The sequence below is a fragment of the Hyaena hyaena genome, unplaced genomic scaffold (assembly GCF_003009895.1).
Source record: "Hyaena hyaena isolate Hyena2069 unplaced genomic scaffold, ASM300989v1 scaffold_70, whole genome shotgun sequence".
NCBI lineage: Eukaryota > Metazoa > Chordata > Mammalia > Carnivora > Hyaenidae > Hyaena > Hyaena hyaena.
In genome coordinates this window covers 1,372,260-1,390,321 of record NW_024080701.1, presented here as the reverse complement: position 1 = coordinate 1,390,321, position 18,062 = coordinate 1,372,260, and the positions used below count along the sequence as shown (strand labels likewise).

Here is an 18,062-nt window from a genome sequence, read left to right as displayed (position 1 = left end):
GAAGAGGTGGTTAAAATCCATCCTGAAGAGTCTGGACAAGTAACAGGACTCTGTAACATAAGACTTATTACAAAGGCCACAGGAAAGTCACTGGATATTCATCTTGTAATAATGTCTATTACATTGAAAGGTAGTAAGCTCAATTATCTCAATATTTTAAAGGCCCTCTCTTGAAATATCAACTTACACAGAATAACTCCTATAAATAGCACAAATAACTACTTTATTAGTAGCCCCATACTAAATCTACTTAAAGAGCTTCTGAAATGTTTAAGATTCCAGAATTACCTTGAGTTACTCTTAGCAGTTAAAAAAACAAGCACATAGATAGATATTGAAGGGCTGGTGGCCCAGTAGGCCTGCTCAGTAGCCCTTAAATAAAACAATTGTTATATAATTTAGGCAAACTAACTTAAAAACCTACTTCTGACAGAGTTTTACTGACATGCCAAAAAAACCTGTGAGGAGACCCACTTCCTTTGCTACCCAGGCATTTCAACATTATTCAGATAGTGAGAGAAGAGTCCATCCAGTCCCCCCAGCTTTTGTCTCCAAGGGAACTAAAGATTGTCCAAGAGACAGCTATTAGTCCCAAGTCAATCCTAAGGCACAATGTCAAAGGTATTCCTTACTTGCCCCAAAATAGTTCACATAGAGATTAGTAAACTCCAGACAGAATAAACATTTCAGATCAGTTTGTGATTACTGATCTGTCTCCTGTTTACACCATCAGAAAAGCTGATATAATAGCTGTTTTTCCGGAAGCCTTTTCCTGGCAGTCACAACAGGAAGAGGCCTGTGAAGAACTCCCAGGGAGCAGTCCACTCCATGCTGTAGGACTTAGCTTTATCACAGGAAAAACCCCAGTGATTCAGTCTTTGGCATCCCCCACTCCATCTGCATTGATGGCAAACATAGCTTCAGCTTCAGGAAGACAGGGAGAGTCGTAGATTTTGCAGATTCTGGTTTCCCCTCTTCCTTTTCTCAGATACAGTCTGACCCAAAGAAACAAACCAAAGTTATAATTTAAAAATCTTTTTCCTATTTATGGTAGATATGAATTTTTTCCAGACATATATACTTCCTAGGAGTTTGTGGATCTTTCTGTATTCCTTAGGGACATTTCCAACCTAGAGGAATCAACTTCTATCCTGCTTCCAGCTTAGTGGATTTTCCATTTTGAAATAACTTTTTTTACTAACCAGGAAAAGGCCTATCTTTGATATTCATTCTTCCACATTTGGGGGCTTTTAATTCCTTTGTAAACTAAAAGCAAAGATCTGTTCTAACCACGGCGTGACAACTAAGTTTAGCAAGGACTCCTGTGTCTAATACAACAAAAGCTTTAAAGGGTTTAATGGAAATATTATATCTTCATGTCTACTTCAGTTAATACGACATTCCAAGACAAAATCACTTATCCCATCACTTTACCTGGTTGTTGAGGCATGAGCAATGATGTTTCCTCCAATAGGTTTTTTAGGATCTGCAGCAAACATGGCTGCTCCATCCACTTGGGCTACCACCTGGTTGGTGATCACCACTGCTACACCAAACTGACGGGAAAGGATAAATGTCATTTTTTGTGGCTATATAGTCAAAGAACTACTGCTGCCACCCCTTTCCCCAAAAAGTAAGAATGATTAATACATGTATCTCTTCCTACCTGTTATCCTCATGACACCAGGCACTGATATTCTGACCTCCCAGCAAGGGCCCTGAAAATTAGGCATTATTGGTCCCTATCCCACAACTCACCTCATCAGCAAGTCGCAGAAGCATCCGCAGAAACCTGGCCAAGTGCATCTGCCTGGCTGAGAGCTCCCCTCGACCCGAATAGTCAGTTCTGTAGAGGGCAGTGGCACTGTCTACAATTAGCAGTGCATACCTATAGGGAACAACGACTCTATGAAACCTGTTTCTAGCCTGTGTCAGATTCTGCTCCCTTCCTTACTACCCTAAACTTTCATATTCATAGTTACTCATAAATGTTTTATTAAAATATTGGTACAGTATTCATGTCTGAAGGACTATATAAAATTTTCAGTAAGTTCAAGTGGACTATGACTTAATTTTGAAGTTTATTTTGAGAAAGAGAGCACGGGCCAGAGAGGGTTAGAAGTAGAGACAGAATCCCAAGCAGGCTCTGCAACATCAGTGGAGAGCCCAATGCGGGGCTTGAACTCACAAACTGGGAGAACATGACCTGAGCCGAGATCAAAAGTCGGATGCTTAACTGGCTGCAACACCCAGGTGCCCCAATCTTTTTTTTAAAGTAATGACACTCCATGTGGGGTTCAAACTCATGACCCTGAGATCAAGAGTTGCATGCTTCTCTGAGCCAGCCAGGTGCCCAATGGCTGCCTTTTTTTTTTTTTTTTTTTTTGAGACAAGACCTGAACCCACAGTGCAAGAATGTAGAACTAAAACTTACATCTTCCATTTTCTAATTCAAGTTACTATCAATTTTGCCAACAAGCCTACATAAAATTCAGGGTAAGGGCTCTGAGAACATATTCCATGTCTTCTACTGAGCACATACCTAGATTCTACCATCATGGCTGATGCTTGATAAAGGAGCTGGGTCTGGTGGTCTGTGTTGAACCCGCGAGCATATGCTACATTATCCAGGACATCACTGCCAGAGAGACCATATCTAGAAGAGAATAGAGAACATTTTTAGACTGCACACAAAACCCAGGCAGACTGGAAATTAATTTCTAACAAATTACTTGGATGATCAGGCAAGAAGTGTTATGGCTAAAGAATATTAATTCCCTTTCTATTAGACGCAGAAGGAGTAGATCTGCTGGGCAGTACTTCAGGATAAATCAAATTTAGTCTTTGAAGACTCCTGAGCCAAAGCAAGAAATTTCCAAATACAACGTTCCAAATGTTCTCCTAGAAAAACCAAAGCAACGTAACAGAATTGGAACTGAAAAAGTAATCACTCAAATCAAATTCATATAGCCTATTATACAGGAATAAAACTTTCTTTTTAAAAAATTTTTTTAAATGTTCATTTATTATTGAGACAGAGAGAAACACAGCATGAATGGGGGAGGGACAGAGAGAGAGGGAGACACAGAATCCGAAGCAGTCTCCAGGCTCTGAGCTGAATTCAGAAGGATTCAGAGCCCAATGCGCGGCTCGAACCCATGAACTGTGAGATCATGACCTGAGACGAAGTCGGACACTCAACCGACTAAGCCACCCAGGCGCCCCAGGAATAAAACTTTCCAAGAAGACTCAAGTTCAAGAGAAACAAGTGTGTTTCCTTTTTTAAAATAAAGGTTTTCACTTTTTAAAAAAAGTTCATTTATTTTGAGAGAGCAAGCAAGCAGGGGAGGCAGAGAGAAAGGAGGAGGAGAGAATCCTAAGCAGATTCTATACTGTCAGCATGAAGCCCAACTCGGGGCTCTATCACAAACTGTAAGAGCATGACCTGAGCCTAAATCAAGAGTCTGACACTTAACTGAGTCACCCAGGTGCCCCTGTATTTCATTTCTTCTCTTTTCTTGCTAGTAACCAGTTACACCTAAGATAGATTATATGACATATATCCAGTATGGTTAAATAAGTGATACCTTAATTCATCTTATACTTCAATAATGATTTTCTCCTTTGCATTTTGAGAGAGAGCACACGAGAGTGGGGGAGGGACAGAGAGTAGGAGAGAGAAAGAATCCAAACCAGGCTCCTTGCTAACAGCTCAGCGCTGAACTTGGGGCGTGATTCTACAACCATGAAATCATGACCTGAGCTAAAACCAAGAGTCAGACACAACCGGCTAAGCAACCCAGGCTCCCTTCCTTTTAGCAAATAAGAGGCCTCTTTTTCGGACTTTCTCAAAATAAATAAAAAATTTTCAAAAAAGTCAAATAGGATATCTTCTGGGGCGCCTGGGTGGCTTAGTCGGTTAAGCGTCCGACTTTCGTTTAGGTCATGATCTCGCAGTTCGTGGGTTCGAGCCCCGCGTCGGGCTCTGTGCTGACTGCCGGCTCAGAGCCTGGAGCCTGTTTCAGTCTGTGACTCCCTCTCTCTCTGACCCTCCCCTGCTCACGCTGTCTCTCTCTCCCGGAAATAAATAAAAAAACATTAAAAAAATTAAAAAAAAAAAAAAAAGATATCTTCTGTTTTCTTAGAATAATCTTTTTTTCCTTACACCTCTATAACTGCTACCTTAAGACTCGAATGCTCAAAGTGGTATAAGACAATTTTTATTTTCATTAAATATGCCATAATGGCACCCCATTTCTTCACAGATGCTTTTATTTTATCCATCTACCAAGATACCACTAAATGCTTGCATTTTTACAAAGCTTCCCCCTGCACCTCTCAAATAGATGTGATTCTCCCTCTTCTGCACTTTCAGAAAATGTCGTTTAGGACTTTCTATGGCATTTTTGAGCCATCCTACCATTCTTTTACTAGACTACAAATTTCTTCAGGGAAAAAAACTAGACCTCTCTTTTCTAGCACATTTTTATACCTAATAAATTCTGAATAAATATTACTGAATAAAACTTTTATCCACAATGCAAACAAAAAGAATATCACCTTACCCAAGTATTTTCATATTAATGTGACCTAAAATCATTACAGTTCAAAAATACAACACCAACTCCCCTATGTCATAGTTTAAAAGAGAATTTGTTTAAACAAATCAAGGCACTGTAATTCTTTGAGAACCATAAGTTTCTATGTTTATTATTTTATCAGTCTTTTACAGAAACAGTCTATGTGTAGACTCTTATCTTTACAAAAGCATACACCGCATTAAACCTATTCTGAGATTAAGCTTAATAGTTTTTCTCTGACTTTTCCTCCCCAAAAGAATAGAAAAACAAAGGAATAATATAGCATTTGGATAGAGGACTGCAATGAGGTGAATCTCAGTATCAGGAGATCTCATTCTAACCAACTGAATTTTCCACATCATCTTTATACTTTCATGGGCACTTCACCTGCTATTCTTTGTACTAAACAAGTACATGTTTAGTTTTGGCATTAATTGGATTGATGACAACGAATTATCAAGTCTGAGCATGAAGATAATGAGATGCAATAAGGATAAAGTTTTACCTTGGAATCCTGATCAATTAAACTGGGAATAAGAAGATTAAAATTTCCATATTTAAATCATGGCTGTAAGAAAAAAGGTGCAAGAGGCCCAAGTACTTACTGCACTACACAAGTCTAGATTTGCTCAAAACAAAAATATCTATCAGGAAAGGAAATTGTCTTTTGCTATAAGAATATGGATGCCTCACCAGAAGAAGTTGACCTGGCCTGTCAGCAGCATTCACAAGAAACACTATAGGGATCTCTGTACTTACATTCCTGAAGCAGCACATGGAATTTTCAATTCCCACAATGTGGAAAGAGTTGGCTGGAAATAAGTATCAACTCTCAAAGTGTTTCTAGAACTTCCTCAAAGAATAACCTGGAACACCTATTAAAAAGGTGGGCCTACCTAAGACTTAATCACAACTTGGAGGGGGGAACAGGTGTGGTAATTTGTGTATTTAACAAATACCTCAGGTGATTCTTAACATGTAAGTATGAAAAATAGCTATACTGCTTCAAGGGAGTTCTGCCATTCTTTCAGAGTATTTAAAAACTTTCAAAAAAAAGGTGATGACACTGTAGCTAGCAATTATGGCCATGACTTTTAAACTTTAGCAAGCATCGATATCACCTGGAGAGCTTGTTAAAACATTTCTGGACCCTATTTTAATTCTCTAACAGCTTTTGATTCAGCAGAATGTGGACTGGAGTCAGAGAATTTATACTGTGAACAAGTTCCCAGGTGATGCTAACACAGCTATACTGAGGACTATGTTCTGAAGAAGCCCTGAGCTCTAGTAACCTGGATATGGGTCAGTATTCTTCAATAAAAGCTAATGAGGGTTGTTCTGTTGTGAAGGGAAATTAGGTACTAAAGGAGGCGCTGTTACTTTCTCAGTACTGTAATATAAATGCAATATACATAAACAGAAATTTAATCACAAGAAGATTTCTTGATAGGTAGGAGTGATAAAATTTCTATTTAAACATTTTCCTTGTTTGCAACTCTTGATCTCATGGTTGTGGGTCTGAGTCCCATGTTGGGTATAGAGATTAAAAATAAAATCTTTAAAAAATATACAATAGTGGGGCGCCTGGGTGGCTCAGTCAGTTAAGTGTCCAACTTCGGCTCAGGTCATGATCTCAGAGTTTGTGGGTTCGAGCCCTGCGTCAGGCTCTGTGCTGACAGCTAGCTCAGAGCCTGGAGCCTGTCTTCAGATTCTGTGTCTCCCTCTCTCTACCCTCCCCTGCTCATGCTGCCTCTTTCTCTCTCTCTCAGAAATTTAAAAAAATTAAATAAAAAATATACAATAGGGATGGCCTGAGTGGCTCAGTCAGTTAAGCATCTGACTTTAGCTAAGGTCATGATCTCGCTGTTCAAGCCCCGCATCAGGCTCTGTGCTGAATGCTTGCTCAGAGCCTGGAGCCTGTCTTCAGATTCTGTGTCTCCCTCTCTCTACCCTCCCCTGCTCATGCTGCCTCTTTCTCTCTCTCTCAGAAATTTAAAAAAATTAAATAAAAAATATACAATAGGGATGGCCTGAGTGGCTCAGTCAGTTAAGCATCTGACTTTAGCTAAGGTCATGATCTCGCTGTTCAAGCCCCGCATCAGGCTCTGTGCTGAATGCTTGCTCAGAGCCTGGAGCCTGTTTCAGGATTCTGTGTCTCCTTCTCTCTCTCTCTGCCCCTCTCCCGCTCACACTCTGTCTTATTCTGTCTCTCAAAAATAAATAAATGTAAAAAAATTAAAAAAAATTAAATACAATAAAATTTTTTTCCTTTAGTTGACCAACAGCCATAAACATAGCCCTAATAAATACTAAGTCATTCATTAATAAATGCCAAATGCCCTTTTCTATGGCTTAGGTAGACAGTGAGTGATCAAATTAAAGCCCTGTCCTCAGAGCCAACATTCTACTATCTCATCTATCCTATCTGAACACTCATTTATGTTACTTGGCAAAATTCTAACTCAAACTCAGCTACCAAAACAGTATACTTAAAAGTGTGGGGGTGCCTGGGTGGCTCAGTCGGTTAAGTGTCCGACTTCGGCTCAGGTCATGCATGATCTCATGGCTTGTGAGTTCAAGCCCCGCGTCGGGCTCTCTGCTGACAGCTCGGAGCCTGGAGCCTTGCTTCATCTGTATCTCTTTCTCTCTCTGCCCCTCCCCTGTCTGTCAAAAAAAAAAAAAAAAAAAAAAAAAAAAAAGTTAAAAGTGTGATTTCTGTACAAGAACAAAAATAACTTTGGGAGGGAAGATACAGTTTAGTATACTCATCTTTGCAAAATTAAGATCAGAGGCACCTGGGTGGCTCAGTTGGTTGAGTGTCTGACTTAGGCTAGGTCATGATCTTGCCATTAGTGAGTTTGAGCCCCACGCTGGGCTTGCTGCTGTCAAACTGGATTCTCTGTCGCACTCTCTCTGTCCCTCCCCTACTTACGCTCTCACTCTCAAAATTAAACATTAAAAAAAAAAAAAAGGAAAAAAACAAAGATCAGGTTGCAAGGGATTGATTCTTTTTTTCCTGACAGATTTTGTAAGCAGACACAAAGAGCTACAATTATGTTTCCAACTGATTTTTTTCCCGTCAATGGTGTATGTTTGATAGCTTGGATTCCTCAAATTGTAAACTGGGAAAGAAAATTTGGTTCTAATTCTAAAATTAAAAAAGAAAATTCTCTTCAACTTGGCCAGTCATCAAGTTCCAACTTGAGTCTGATGTCTCAACATGCAATTAAATTATATTTAATCACTAGGTTTCAGTAAAATGTGTGGTAGGGACCAAATTATCACATTTGACTCTAGAGAAGGGAAATTAAAACAATTTCAAAGAGTTTATTTGAAAGATGTATTCAGGGACAGAGAAACTTATATATTTGTTACCAATTTTACTGAGGTATAATTTATATAAGCCATATAATTGACCTGCTTTAAGAGTACAACTAGATGACTTTTTAGTAATAAAATCTGCAGATTTGTACAACCATTACCACTATCCAATTTTAAAACATTTCTGTCTTCCTAAGAAGATCTATCAAGTATATATGCAGTTTACTTCCTGTTCCTACTCCCTGCCCAGGCAACCACTTATCTATTGTCTCTACAGATCTCCTTCTGGAAATTTCATATAAGTGAAATTATATAATATATGGTCTTATGTGTCTAGCTTAAATCATTTAGTATGTCTTCTGAGGTTCATCAACATGCATCGGTACTTTATTCCTTTCTATTGTTGAATAGTACTCCACTGTATACATAAACCAGATTTTGTTTATTCACTCACGAGTTGATTGACAACTGGGTTATGTGCAGTTACGGGCTATTATAACAATACTATAAAGTCTATATACAAGTCTGTATGTGGATATGTTTTCATATCTCTTGGGTACATAACCAGAGTAAAACTGCTGGGTTATATGGTAATTTTATATTTAAGTGCCACACTGTTTTCCAAAGTGACTGGACCATTTTACATTCTTACCAGCAATTAGGATTCCAGTTTCTTCACATCCTCCCTAACACTTGTTACTACCTTTTTTATATTACAGCTATCCTGGTGGTGGTATGTCACTGTGGTTTTAATTTGTTTTTCCTCTTGACTAATGATGTTGAGGATCTTTTCATGTGCTTCTTGGCCATTTATCTTGTTTAGAGAAACAGCCATACAAAAAGTTTGTTCATTTTTTAATTGGGTTGTCTTTTTATTATTGGATTTTAAGAGATCTTTGTATACTCTGGATACTAGACCCTTCAGATACATGATTTACAAATATTTTCTGACATTCTTTAAGTTGTCTTTTCACTTTTGAAGTACAGAAGTTTTAAAATTTGATGAAATAAAAACATCAGTATTTTCTTTCATGGACTGAGTTATAGTGTTTTGAAATCTTTGCCTACCTCAAGATCACAAATATTTTTGCCTACCCTTTTGTCCTAAGTTTTATAGTATTAGTCCTTTTATTTAGGACCATCATCTTTAAAATAATAACAAAGTACATATACATGCTATATAATTGACCATTTCATCCTTTTAAAAAATAGACCGTCCAGTGGCAATAAGTACATTTCCATGGTGTACAACAATCACCACCATCCATCTCCAGAACTTTTCATCATCCCAAACTAAAACTATATCCCTTAAATAACTCCCAATTCTCCTTACCTACTGCTCCTGGGGACCACTGTTCTACTACCTTTATGAATTTGACTACTTTAAGTAACTCATTTAAAAGGAGGAGTCATAGAATATTTGTCCTTTTGTAACTGGCTTATTTCACTTAGCATGTTTTTAAGATTCATCTCATATTATGTATGAGAATTTCCTTCCTTTTTAAGATTAAATAATATTCCACTGTGTGTTTATGACATTTTGTTTATCCATTTATCTAGTGATGAGTAATTAGGTTGTTTCTACCTTTTGGCTACTGTGACTAGTAGTATGAACACTCATGTACAAGAATCAGAGTCCCTGTTTCAATTCTTTAGAGCATATACTCACAAGTGGAATTGCTGAATTATACTGTAATTCTAGGTTTAATTTTTTGAGGAGTCACCAGACTATTATCCATTTTTGTTAATTTTATATATGGCACAAGGGTCTAAATTTATCTCTTTGTATGTTGATATCCAACAACATTAGCACTATTTATTGATTATTGGGGTTGGGGAATCATTAAATTGCCTTGCCATCCGTGTCAAAAAAAATCAAGTGACTATAAATTTCATTTATATGAAAAAGCTCATTTCTGAATTCTCAGTTCTGTCTCACTGATCCACATGTCTGTCCTATGCCAGCACCACACTGTCTTAATTGTTGTTGTCTTATAGTAAGTTTTAAAATTAAGAAGACCAAGACCTCCAATTTTGTTCTTTTTCTCCATCTCCCCCATCCCAAGAATGGTTTGACTATTCTGGATCCTAGACATTTCCATGTATTTTAAAATCAGCTTGCTGATTACTGCAAAAAAGCTTCCTGAAATTTATGTACAGATTGTGCTGAATCTATAGATTAGTTTGAGGGAAAATCAAGACTTTCATAATATTATGTCTTCCAATCCATGAAGATGGACTGTTTTTCTAATTATGTAGATCTTTAATTTCTTTCATCAATGTTTTGTAGTCTTGTTAAATTTATTACTATTTTGATCTTTTTGACAGTGAATGGAATTCAGTGTGAATGATGAAATTGCTTAATTTTTGAACTGTTCATTGCTTGTATATGAAAATACAATGGATTTTTGCTTAGTGACATTGTGTCCTATAACCTTGCTGAACTAATCTAGTTCTAGTAGTTTTATGTGTATGTAGATTCCTTAGGATTTTCTACATACAGGATCATGTCACTGGTGAATAAAGATAGTTCTACATCTTCCATTCCAATCTGGATGCCTTTCATTTCATTTTCTCACCTGATTTCACAGACTAGGACCTTCAGAACATTCAGTATATTCTACCTTCAGTGGAATGTAAGTAGTGTGAGTGGACATCCTTACCTGGTTTCCAATCTTAAGGAGAAAGCATTCAGACTTTCCCATTAAGTATGATGCTAGCTACAGGTCTTTTAAAGTGAGGTATCTGTCCCTAAGCAATATGGTTAAATTGTCTATTGTGCTCTTCAATGAGGATAGGTTTTGTTTCACATATTTTGGGCCTGATAATAGCTTTGGATATGTTTATAATGTTCTATTTTCCCAATGTTCCTTTCTATCTCTCGTAATACATATTTTTTTGTCTTAAAGTCTGTATTATCTGATATTAGTATAGCCAGTCCAGCTCTCTTATGGTTACCGTTTGCAGGCAGTATCGGTTCCCATCCTGCTTCTTTCAACCTATTTGTGTTTCTGAATCTAAAGTGTTTCTCTAGAAAACACCATATAGTTGGATGTAGTTTTTTATCTACTCTGACAATAACACATAGATTTTAAAGGGCATTTTCCTTTACTAAGGAAGGTGATTCTTCTGAACTACACATAACACAGGGATACACAGAAGAGACACTCTTCAGACATACTATCTTGGCAATCACTACAGTGACAGGTGAGGCCAGATTTATCTGATCAAGTAACCTACCTCTCAGCCACTGCTAGCAGCCGTTCTGGCCTAAAGGTACCTTCAGTGTCAATGTACATGGCCTTTCCTTCTCCTCCACCTCGGTCAATGGGAAGCTAGACAGAACAAAAAGAACAGTGTAGAAATGAACACTGTACTTCTTCTGATATAACTAATCAACTTCTCTCCTCACCCCAATTAGGCAAAGGGAAAAAACACATTACAGAGACAATCAGAAGTAGGGACGAAGCATTCCCTCCTAATAGAAATACAGCTAGTTGTAAATATGAAGCTCATGGTAACCCATAACATGTGAAGCCTGAGTCCTGCTAGAGGCAGATTGTTTGGAAATATGGTCTAAAGTAGATGATAAAATTCTATGACTGCACAGCAATACAAGATTGAACAATTCTCTCAAGAATACAAACATTTAAAAAAATTTTTTTTCAAATCTGATTATCTAATGTTTATTTTTGACAGAGAGTGAGAGAGAAGGCGAGTGAGTGAGACCACGGGGCAGGATAAAAGGCTAAGGAAGACACAGGGTCTGCATTGTTAGCATAGAGCCTGATGTGGGGCTCAAACCCATGAACCTAAGCGAGATCATGACCTAAGCTGAAGTTGGATGCTTAACTGACTGAGCTACCCATGATCCCGGAGTACAAACATTTGAAAGATAATTTACTACCTTAGCTTATAAGTTTAAAGCATGACCAAGAAAGAAGACCCATGCCAGGCAACTTTTGAGTTCTACAGATTTTAAGTGACTGATGCTCAAGGGTAGTTTCCACTCTAGAAATCTATTTTGGAGTCATAATTCGCCTTTGAATTCTGAGGAAAATCCTTTAGAACATTTTACATTAAGGGCCTAGTATCATCAAAATTTCTTTATTTTCTTATTTCTGAGAAAACCCTTTTCAAAATTATAAAAGTACTATATGCTTGACTTAAAAATTCACAATATAGAAATAAGCAGAGCAAAAACGGAAAGCTCTTCTTTATCACTCCCATCCCCCAGAAGTAATCTTATCTAGGCATTTTCATATAAAGACTTTTCATATGTGGTTCTACCATTACCATGTGACCTTGAAAATATTAATCTGTTTCCTTTTCTGTAAAATCTAGATAAAACCCAAAAACTTGATATGCTCCCTTATGGCGCTGACCTTAGCGCTCAGTTACAAAGGCTTTGTTAATTTGGAAAGATGGAAAAGATTGTTATCATTTAGTAAGTTGGCAGATAAATCTTTCAAATCCTAAGAATCTATGGAAGGAGAAAATATGTGTACAACAAAAGAAGGTCTCAACAGAGGAAATATTTGGAATCACTGGCCAAGAGGACAGCAAAGGCTGACAAGAGAGAGTTCTTTTCTAGCTTTAGGACCTTTTGGGAGACCACAGGTGGCTGGGTACAGGTAGGCAGACTGACAAAAAAGTGTACAAGGTCCCAGTGTGTTATTGAGCCGATCTCAAGGGTATAGACTACATGCTCTATGCTCCAGCCCATTCTGTCCCCTCCATCCTGCCCTCCAGTGCCACTGCAATCATCTTGTGTTACTGGACTGGGACACCACAACCAAGTTAACTATTTTTAATAACTGCTTAGTACCATAATTTCGCTTTTTCCTAATTAACAATGATAGAGGCTGTTTTGAACTTTCACCACTTTATAATGCCACGGTATAAATTCTTTGTACATTTATCCCTGACTTCATGTAAAAAATTGTGGATGCCACATTAAAAAGAAATTTTTTAATGTCTGTTTCTTTTTGAGAAAGAGAAACAGCATGAGGGAGGAGGGGCAGAGAAACAGGGAGACACAAAATCTGAAGGAGGCTCCAGGCTCTGAGCTGTCAGTACAGAGCCCGATGCAAGGCTCAAACTCACCAACTGTGATGTCAAGACCTGAGCCAAAGTTGGATGCTACACCAACTGAGCCATCCAGGTATCCCTCGGAAGCCACATTTTCTGTCAAAGTGCATATGCATTCAAATTTTGATAAACTGGGGCGCCTGGGTGGCTTAGTCGGTTAAGCGTCCGACTTTCGCTTAGGTCATGATCTCGCGGTTCGTGGGTTCGAGCCCCGCGTCGGGCTCTGTGCTGACTGCCAGCTCAGAGCCTGGAGCCTATTTCAGTCTGTGACTCCCTCTCTCTCTGACCCTCCCCTGCTCACGCTGTCTCTCTCTCTCTCTCTCCTAGAAATAAATAAAACATTAAAAAAAAAAAAAATTAAAAAAAAAATTTTGATAAACCAACTTCTCTGAATTTAAAAATTTCTCTAGTACTTTGAACAAACATGGGCTGTTCATTTTTGTAATTATGGCTCTCAAATTTACATAAGTTCATTATTAGACAGAGATCTAATGTAATAGAATTTTACTTCATTAAGTTAAGAAAATCTCAACAAATGAGAGCAGACAATGTTTAGATTCATGCAGTAATCTAACATCCTCTCTATATCTACAACTCCAGCTCTTAGGCTGTTAAAATATAAGCCTTTCTGTTATCAATGAATGAGCATGATTTGTCTCTTAAAAAAAAAAAAAAAAAGCTCTATAGGTGTTCAGCCAGTTGTGAATGTTCAGTTATTTTTATAGAGAGGATATGGTTAAGAATTTTGCTTCAATTTATTGACAGGCATAATCTGACTAATAAATAGTCCCAGGATAGGATTCTGTTTGCACAGCTGAAGAGCATAAGTGCGATATACACAGTTGCCCTAGCCACTACAGATACTGCGTACTGTACTCTAAATATTTATTCCACACGAATCTGTCAAAACAACATCCTGAAAACATTTCTACCTAAAAAGGTCACACATGATGTCAAACAAGCCACATAATGGTGCTATTTCCTTTCGCTAATAGTCTTAAATTTTTTTAATGTTTATTCATTTTTGAGAGAGAGAGTGCGAGCATGAGGATGAGCAGGGGAGGGGCAGAGAGAAAGGGAGACACAGAATCCAAAGCAGGCTCCAGGCTCTGAGCTGTCAGCACAGACCCCAATGCTGGGCTTGAACCTACAAACTATGAAGTCATGACCTGAGCTGAAGTCAGAGGCTTAAGCGACTGAGCCACCCAGGAGCCCCTCACTAACAGTTTTCTAATGGTGCCCAGGCAATAAGCTATAGCTTCCACAGCTCACTACCACTCTTCTCAATGCTTCCTTCTTTATAAGCCCCAGTCTCAAAGTTCTCCTCTACCTCCAATCCCTCCTCCTTAGAATTCTTTATGAGGGGAAACAACAGTGAGTCAGCTCTACAGAGTGGACTCCTAACTCGACTATCTCATAAGACATGCAGTGACATTTTATCTGCAACAAAAAGATCAGAACAGTCAGAAAAGAAGCAATTAAAATGAGAATTAAATGACAATTAAAATTAAAATGAAAAACGGAAATGATGAGAAAAAACAGGAGACATTCAAGCTAGGCCTCTTGCTGTTAAAAACACTTTTATTCATGGGGCGCCTGGGTGGCTCAGTTAAGCGTCTGACTTCAGCTCAGGTCATGATCTCACTCTTTGTGGGTTTGAGCCCCGCGTTGGCCTCTGTGCTGACAGCTAGCTCAGAGCCTGGAGCCTGTTTCAGATTCTGTATCTCCTTCTCTCTCTGACCCTCCCCTGCTCAGGCTGTCTCTCTCTCTCTCTCAGAAATAAATAAAACATTAAAAAAAAAAAAAAAAACCCAACACTTTTATTCATGAAGAACCACAGTATTTTCCTATATTAAGAAATGGCATTTATCACTTCAATGTAGATGCTGTGACTCATGAAGAACATATCTATAATATGAAAAAAATAGATTTTGTTGGGTGACTTAAAATATTGGTCTCTACAGATATGTGTGTCTTACTAAAATGTGAATCTATGTTAAGACACAGGGTGCTAACAAAATGAGTATTTTTTTTTAGTATTTATTTTTGAGAGACAGAGAGACAGAGTGCAAGTGGGGGAGAGGCAGAGAAAGGGAGACACAGAATCTAAAATAGACTCCAGGCCCCAAGCTATCAGTACAGAGCCCGACACAGGGCTCGAACTCAGGGACAGCAAAATCATAACCTGAGCCTAAGTCAGAGGCTTAAACGGAGCCACCCACTTGCATCACAAAATGGGTGTTTTTTATGGCTTATAGTATTATCTGAAACCACAGCACATTACACTGATATAATTAATTTTGATAAAGTGCTATTTAAATACTGAATAACTCATGAGCAACAGTTTGTAACTTTTTTTTACAAGAGAAAAAAAACCCAAAAGAGAACAATTTTTATCTGATGCCTAAATTTATAAATGAGTTCCAAGAACTACTGTTGTTGAGAGGCTAAGAACTCACACTAGAATAAAGATACTAGTAAGCCTCCTCTGTCATAGTGCATTAAAGAGGCAAATTTCATGTGAGTTGTCCTTGAACTTCACAAGTTGTGTCCATGGGAGAAGCGAGTATAACTAACCTGGATTAAAATAATGCCATTTCCTTCAAAACCTAAAACTGCAATGAAGGCTCAAAAAATTCTTAACAATTAAAAAATAAATTTTTTTAGTATTTATTTTTGAGAGAAAGAAAGCGAACACAAGTAGGGAAGGGGCAGAGAAGGAGACAAAGAATCTGAAGCAGGCTGCAGGTTCCGAGCTGTCAGCACAGACCCCAACACTGGGCTCAAATCCACAAACCTTAAGATCATGACCTGAGCTGAAGCCTGACAGTTAACTAACTGAGCCACCCAGGTGTCCCTGGCCTCAAAAAATTCTAACAGAGGGGTTGGCCCATAGTAATGGGCCAGGTTCCAGGGCACTCACTGGGCCAGCCACTCACAGTAACATGCCCTTAAACCAAGGAATGTTGGGACTCCAAAGAAGAAAAAGGGCTTCTCAAAACACTGTTTAAAAAAATTTTTTTTTAAATTTATTTCTGAGAGAGAGAGAGAGACAGTGTGAGCAGGGGAGGGTCAGCGAGAGAGGGAGACACAGAATGTGAAACAGACCCAGGCTCTGAGCTAGCTGTCAGCACAGAGCCTGATGCGGGGCTCGAACCCACAAACCGTGAGATCGTGACCTGAGCCAAAGCCAGACACTTAACCGACTGAGCCACCCAGCCGCCCCTAAAAACACTGTTTAAAGTGGCAAAACAGTGGGGCGCCCGGGTGGCTTAGTTGGTTAAGCGCCCGACTTTTGCTCAGGTCATGATCTCGCGGTTCGTGGGTGCGAGCCCCGCGTCGGGCTCTGTGCTGACTGCCAGCTCAGAGCCTGGAGCCTGTTTTAGTCTGTGACTCCCTCTCTCTGACCCTCCCCTGCTCACACTGTCACTGTCTCTCTCCCCCTCCTAGAAATAAATAAAACATTAAAAAAAAAAAATTAAAGTGGCAAAACAGTGACAAATTTGTTCACTGTCCCTTCTATATCCTTCTCCTTCTATTTCCTCAGATCTTTCAATTTCAGAGATTCTAAAGTTACTTCTCTATACAGGACTTAGTTCCACATCTCTAAATACTGCTAGAAAATCTTACTTGGTTGTCTCATTACTCCAAACCCAACTATCTAAACTTGAACTAATCTTTCCATAAAAACTGTCTCTCGCTTCCAAATCCTTTTTAGACTTTACCAAATTAATACATTGTTGGGCTGAGCGATATTATTTTTTATTATCAGTCACTAAGTGCTGCCTTTTTTAAAAAAATGTTTTTATTTATTTCTGAGAGAGAGACAGACAGACAGAAAGTGTTAGCAGGGGAGGGGGAGAGAGAGAGGGAGTCACAGAATCTGAAGCAGGCTCCAGGCTCTGAGCTAGCTGTCAGCACAGAGCCTGATGCGGGGCTCAAAACCATGAACTGTGAGATCATAACCTGAGCTGAATTCGGACACTCAACCTACTGAGCCACCCAAGCGCCCCAAGTGCTGCCTTTTAAATCTTCTGCCTATATCTCTTCAATGTGACTATTTTAGTTTATACCTAATCAGCTAGTGTTTTAATAACCATCCATCAAATATCCTCAGCTCTTGCCTCTCCTTTCAATTCATTCAACAGGTTGCTACCAGAATATTTATGAAAATTTTGTTACTTCAAAAAAAATTTTTTTACTGTTGCCTTATTTTTGAGAGAGAGAGAATATGAACAGGGAAGGGGCAGAGAGAGAGAGAGAGGTAGACAGAATCTGAAGCTGACAGCGCAAAGCCCAACATGGGCCTTGAACCCACGAACTGTGAGATCATGACCTGAGCTGAAGTCAGACTGAGCCACCCAGGCGCCCCTATTTGTTACTTTTCAGTTGAAAAATGTTTTATGATCTCCACTCTACTGAATCAAGTGTAAACTCCTTACATTACAGTTGAGACCTTCTAAAATACACTCTTTTTTTATGCCTTTTTTAAATATATTTTTATTTATTTCTAGGAGAGAGAGAGAGAGAGACAGCGTGAGCAGGGGAGGGTCAGAGAGAGAGGGAGTCACAGACTCTGAAACAGGCTCCAGGCTCTGAGCTGGCAGTCAGCACACAGCCCGACGCGGGGCCTGAACACACGAACCGCAAGATCATGACCTAAGCGAAAGTCGGACGCTTAACCGACTAAGCCACCCAGGCGCCCCTAAAATACACTCTTGAGGTGTCCTTTTTTTCTTTTAAAGATTTTAGTTTTAAGTAATCTCCATGCCTAAAGTGAGGCTCAAACTCACAACCTAAGATCAAGAGTCACATGCTGTACCAACTGAGCCAGCCAGGGGTACTTTGGTGTGTCCTTTTAAGGTTATCTCCTACAACTTTTCCAAGTAAGACCTCTGAGCTAGATAAATGGGTTTATTTATTGTCTTCTCCATATATCATACCTCTCTGCCCCTGCACTTCTACACATATCATTTCCTACAGTTAAATGCTTTTTACTTTTTTTTACCTACTCAAATTTGCTTCAGGAGTATGGTCCAATCCCTTATATTTGTAAAGTATTCCATGCTT

At 38.8% G+C, this 18,062-nt stretch overlaps 1 protein-coding gene across 1 annotated transcript in view; it reads right to left on the bottom strand.

Annotated features, from left to right (window-relative positions):
* Nucleotides 1–204: 204 nt before the first annotated feature.
* The window catches only part of RAD51 (RAD51 recombinase), a 36,545-nt gene continuing 18,687 nt past the window's right edge, over nucleotides 205–18,062 (bottom strand). The window contains exons 6-10 of the mRNA XM_039232788.1: nucleotides 11,142–11,236; nucleotides 2,543–2,656; nucleotides 1,759–1,888; nucleotides 1,435–1,556; nucleotides 205–995 (exon numbers count right to left, since the gene is read on the bottom strand). Coding sequence (XP_039088719.1) covers nucleotides 872–995; nucleotides 1,435–1,556; nucleotides 1,759–1,888; nucleotides 2,543–2,656; nucleotides 11,142–11,236 — 585 coding nt within the window. The 3' untranslated portion in view covers nucleotides 205–871. The remainder of the gene's footprint in view (nucleotides 996–1,434; nucleotides 1,557–1,758; nucleotides 1,889–2,542; nucleotides 2,657–11,141; nucleotides 11,237–18,062) is intronic.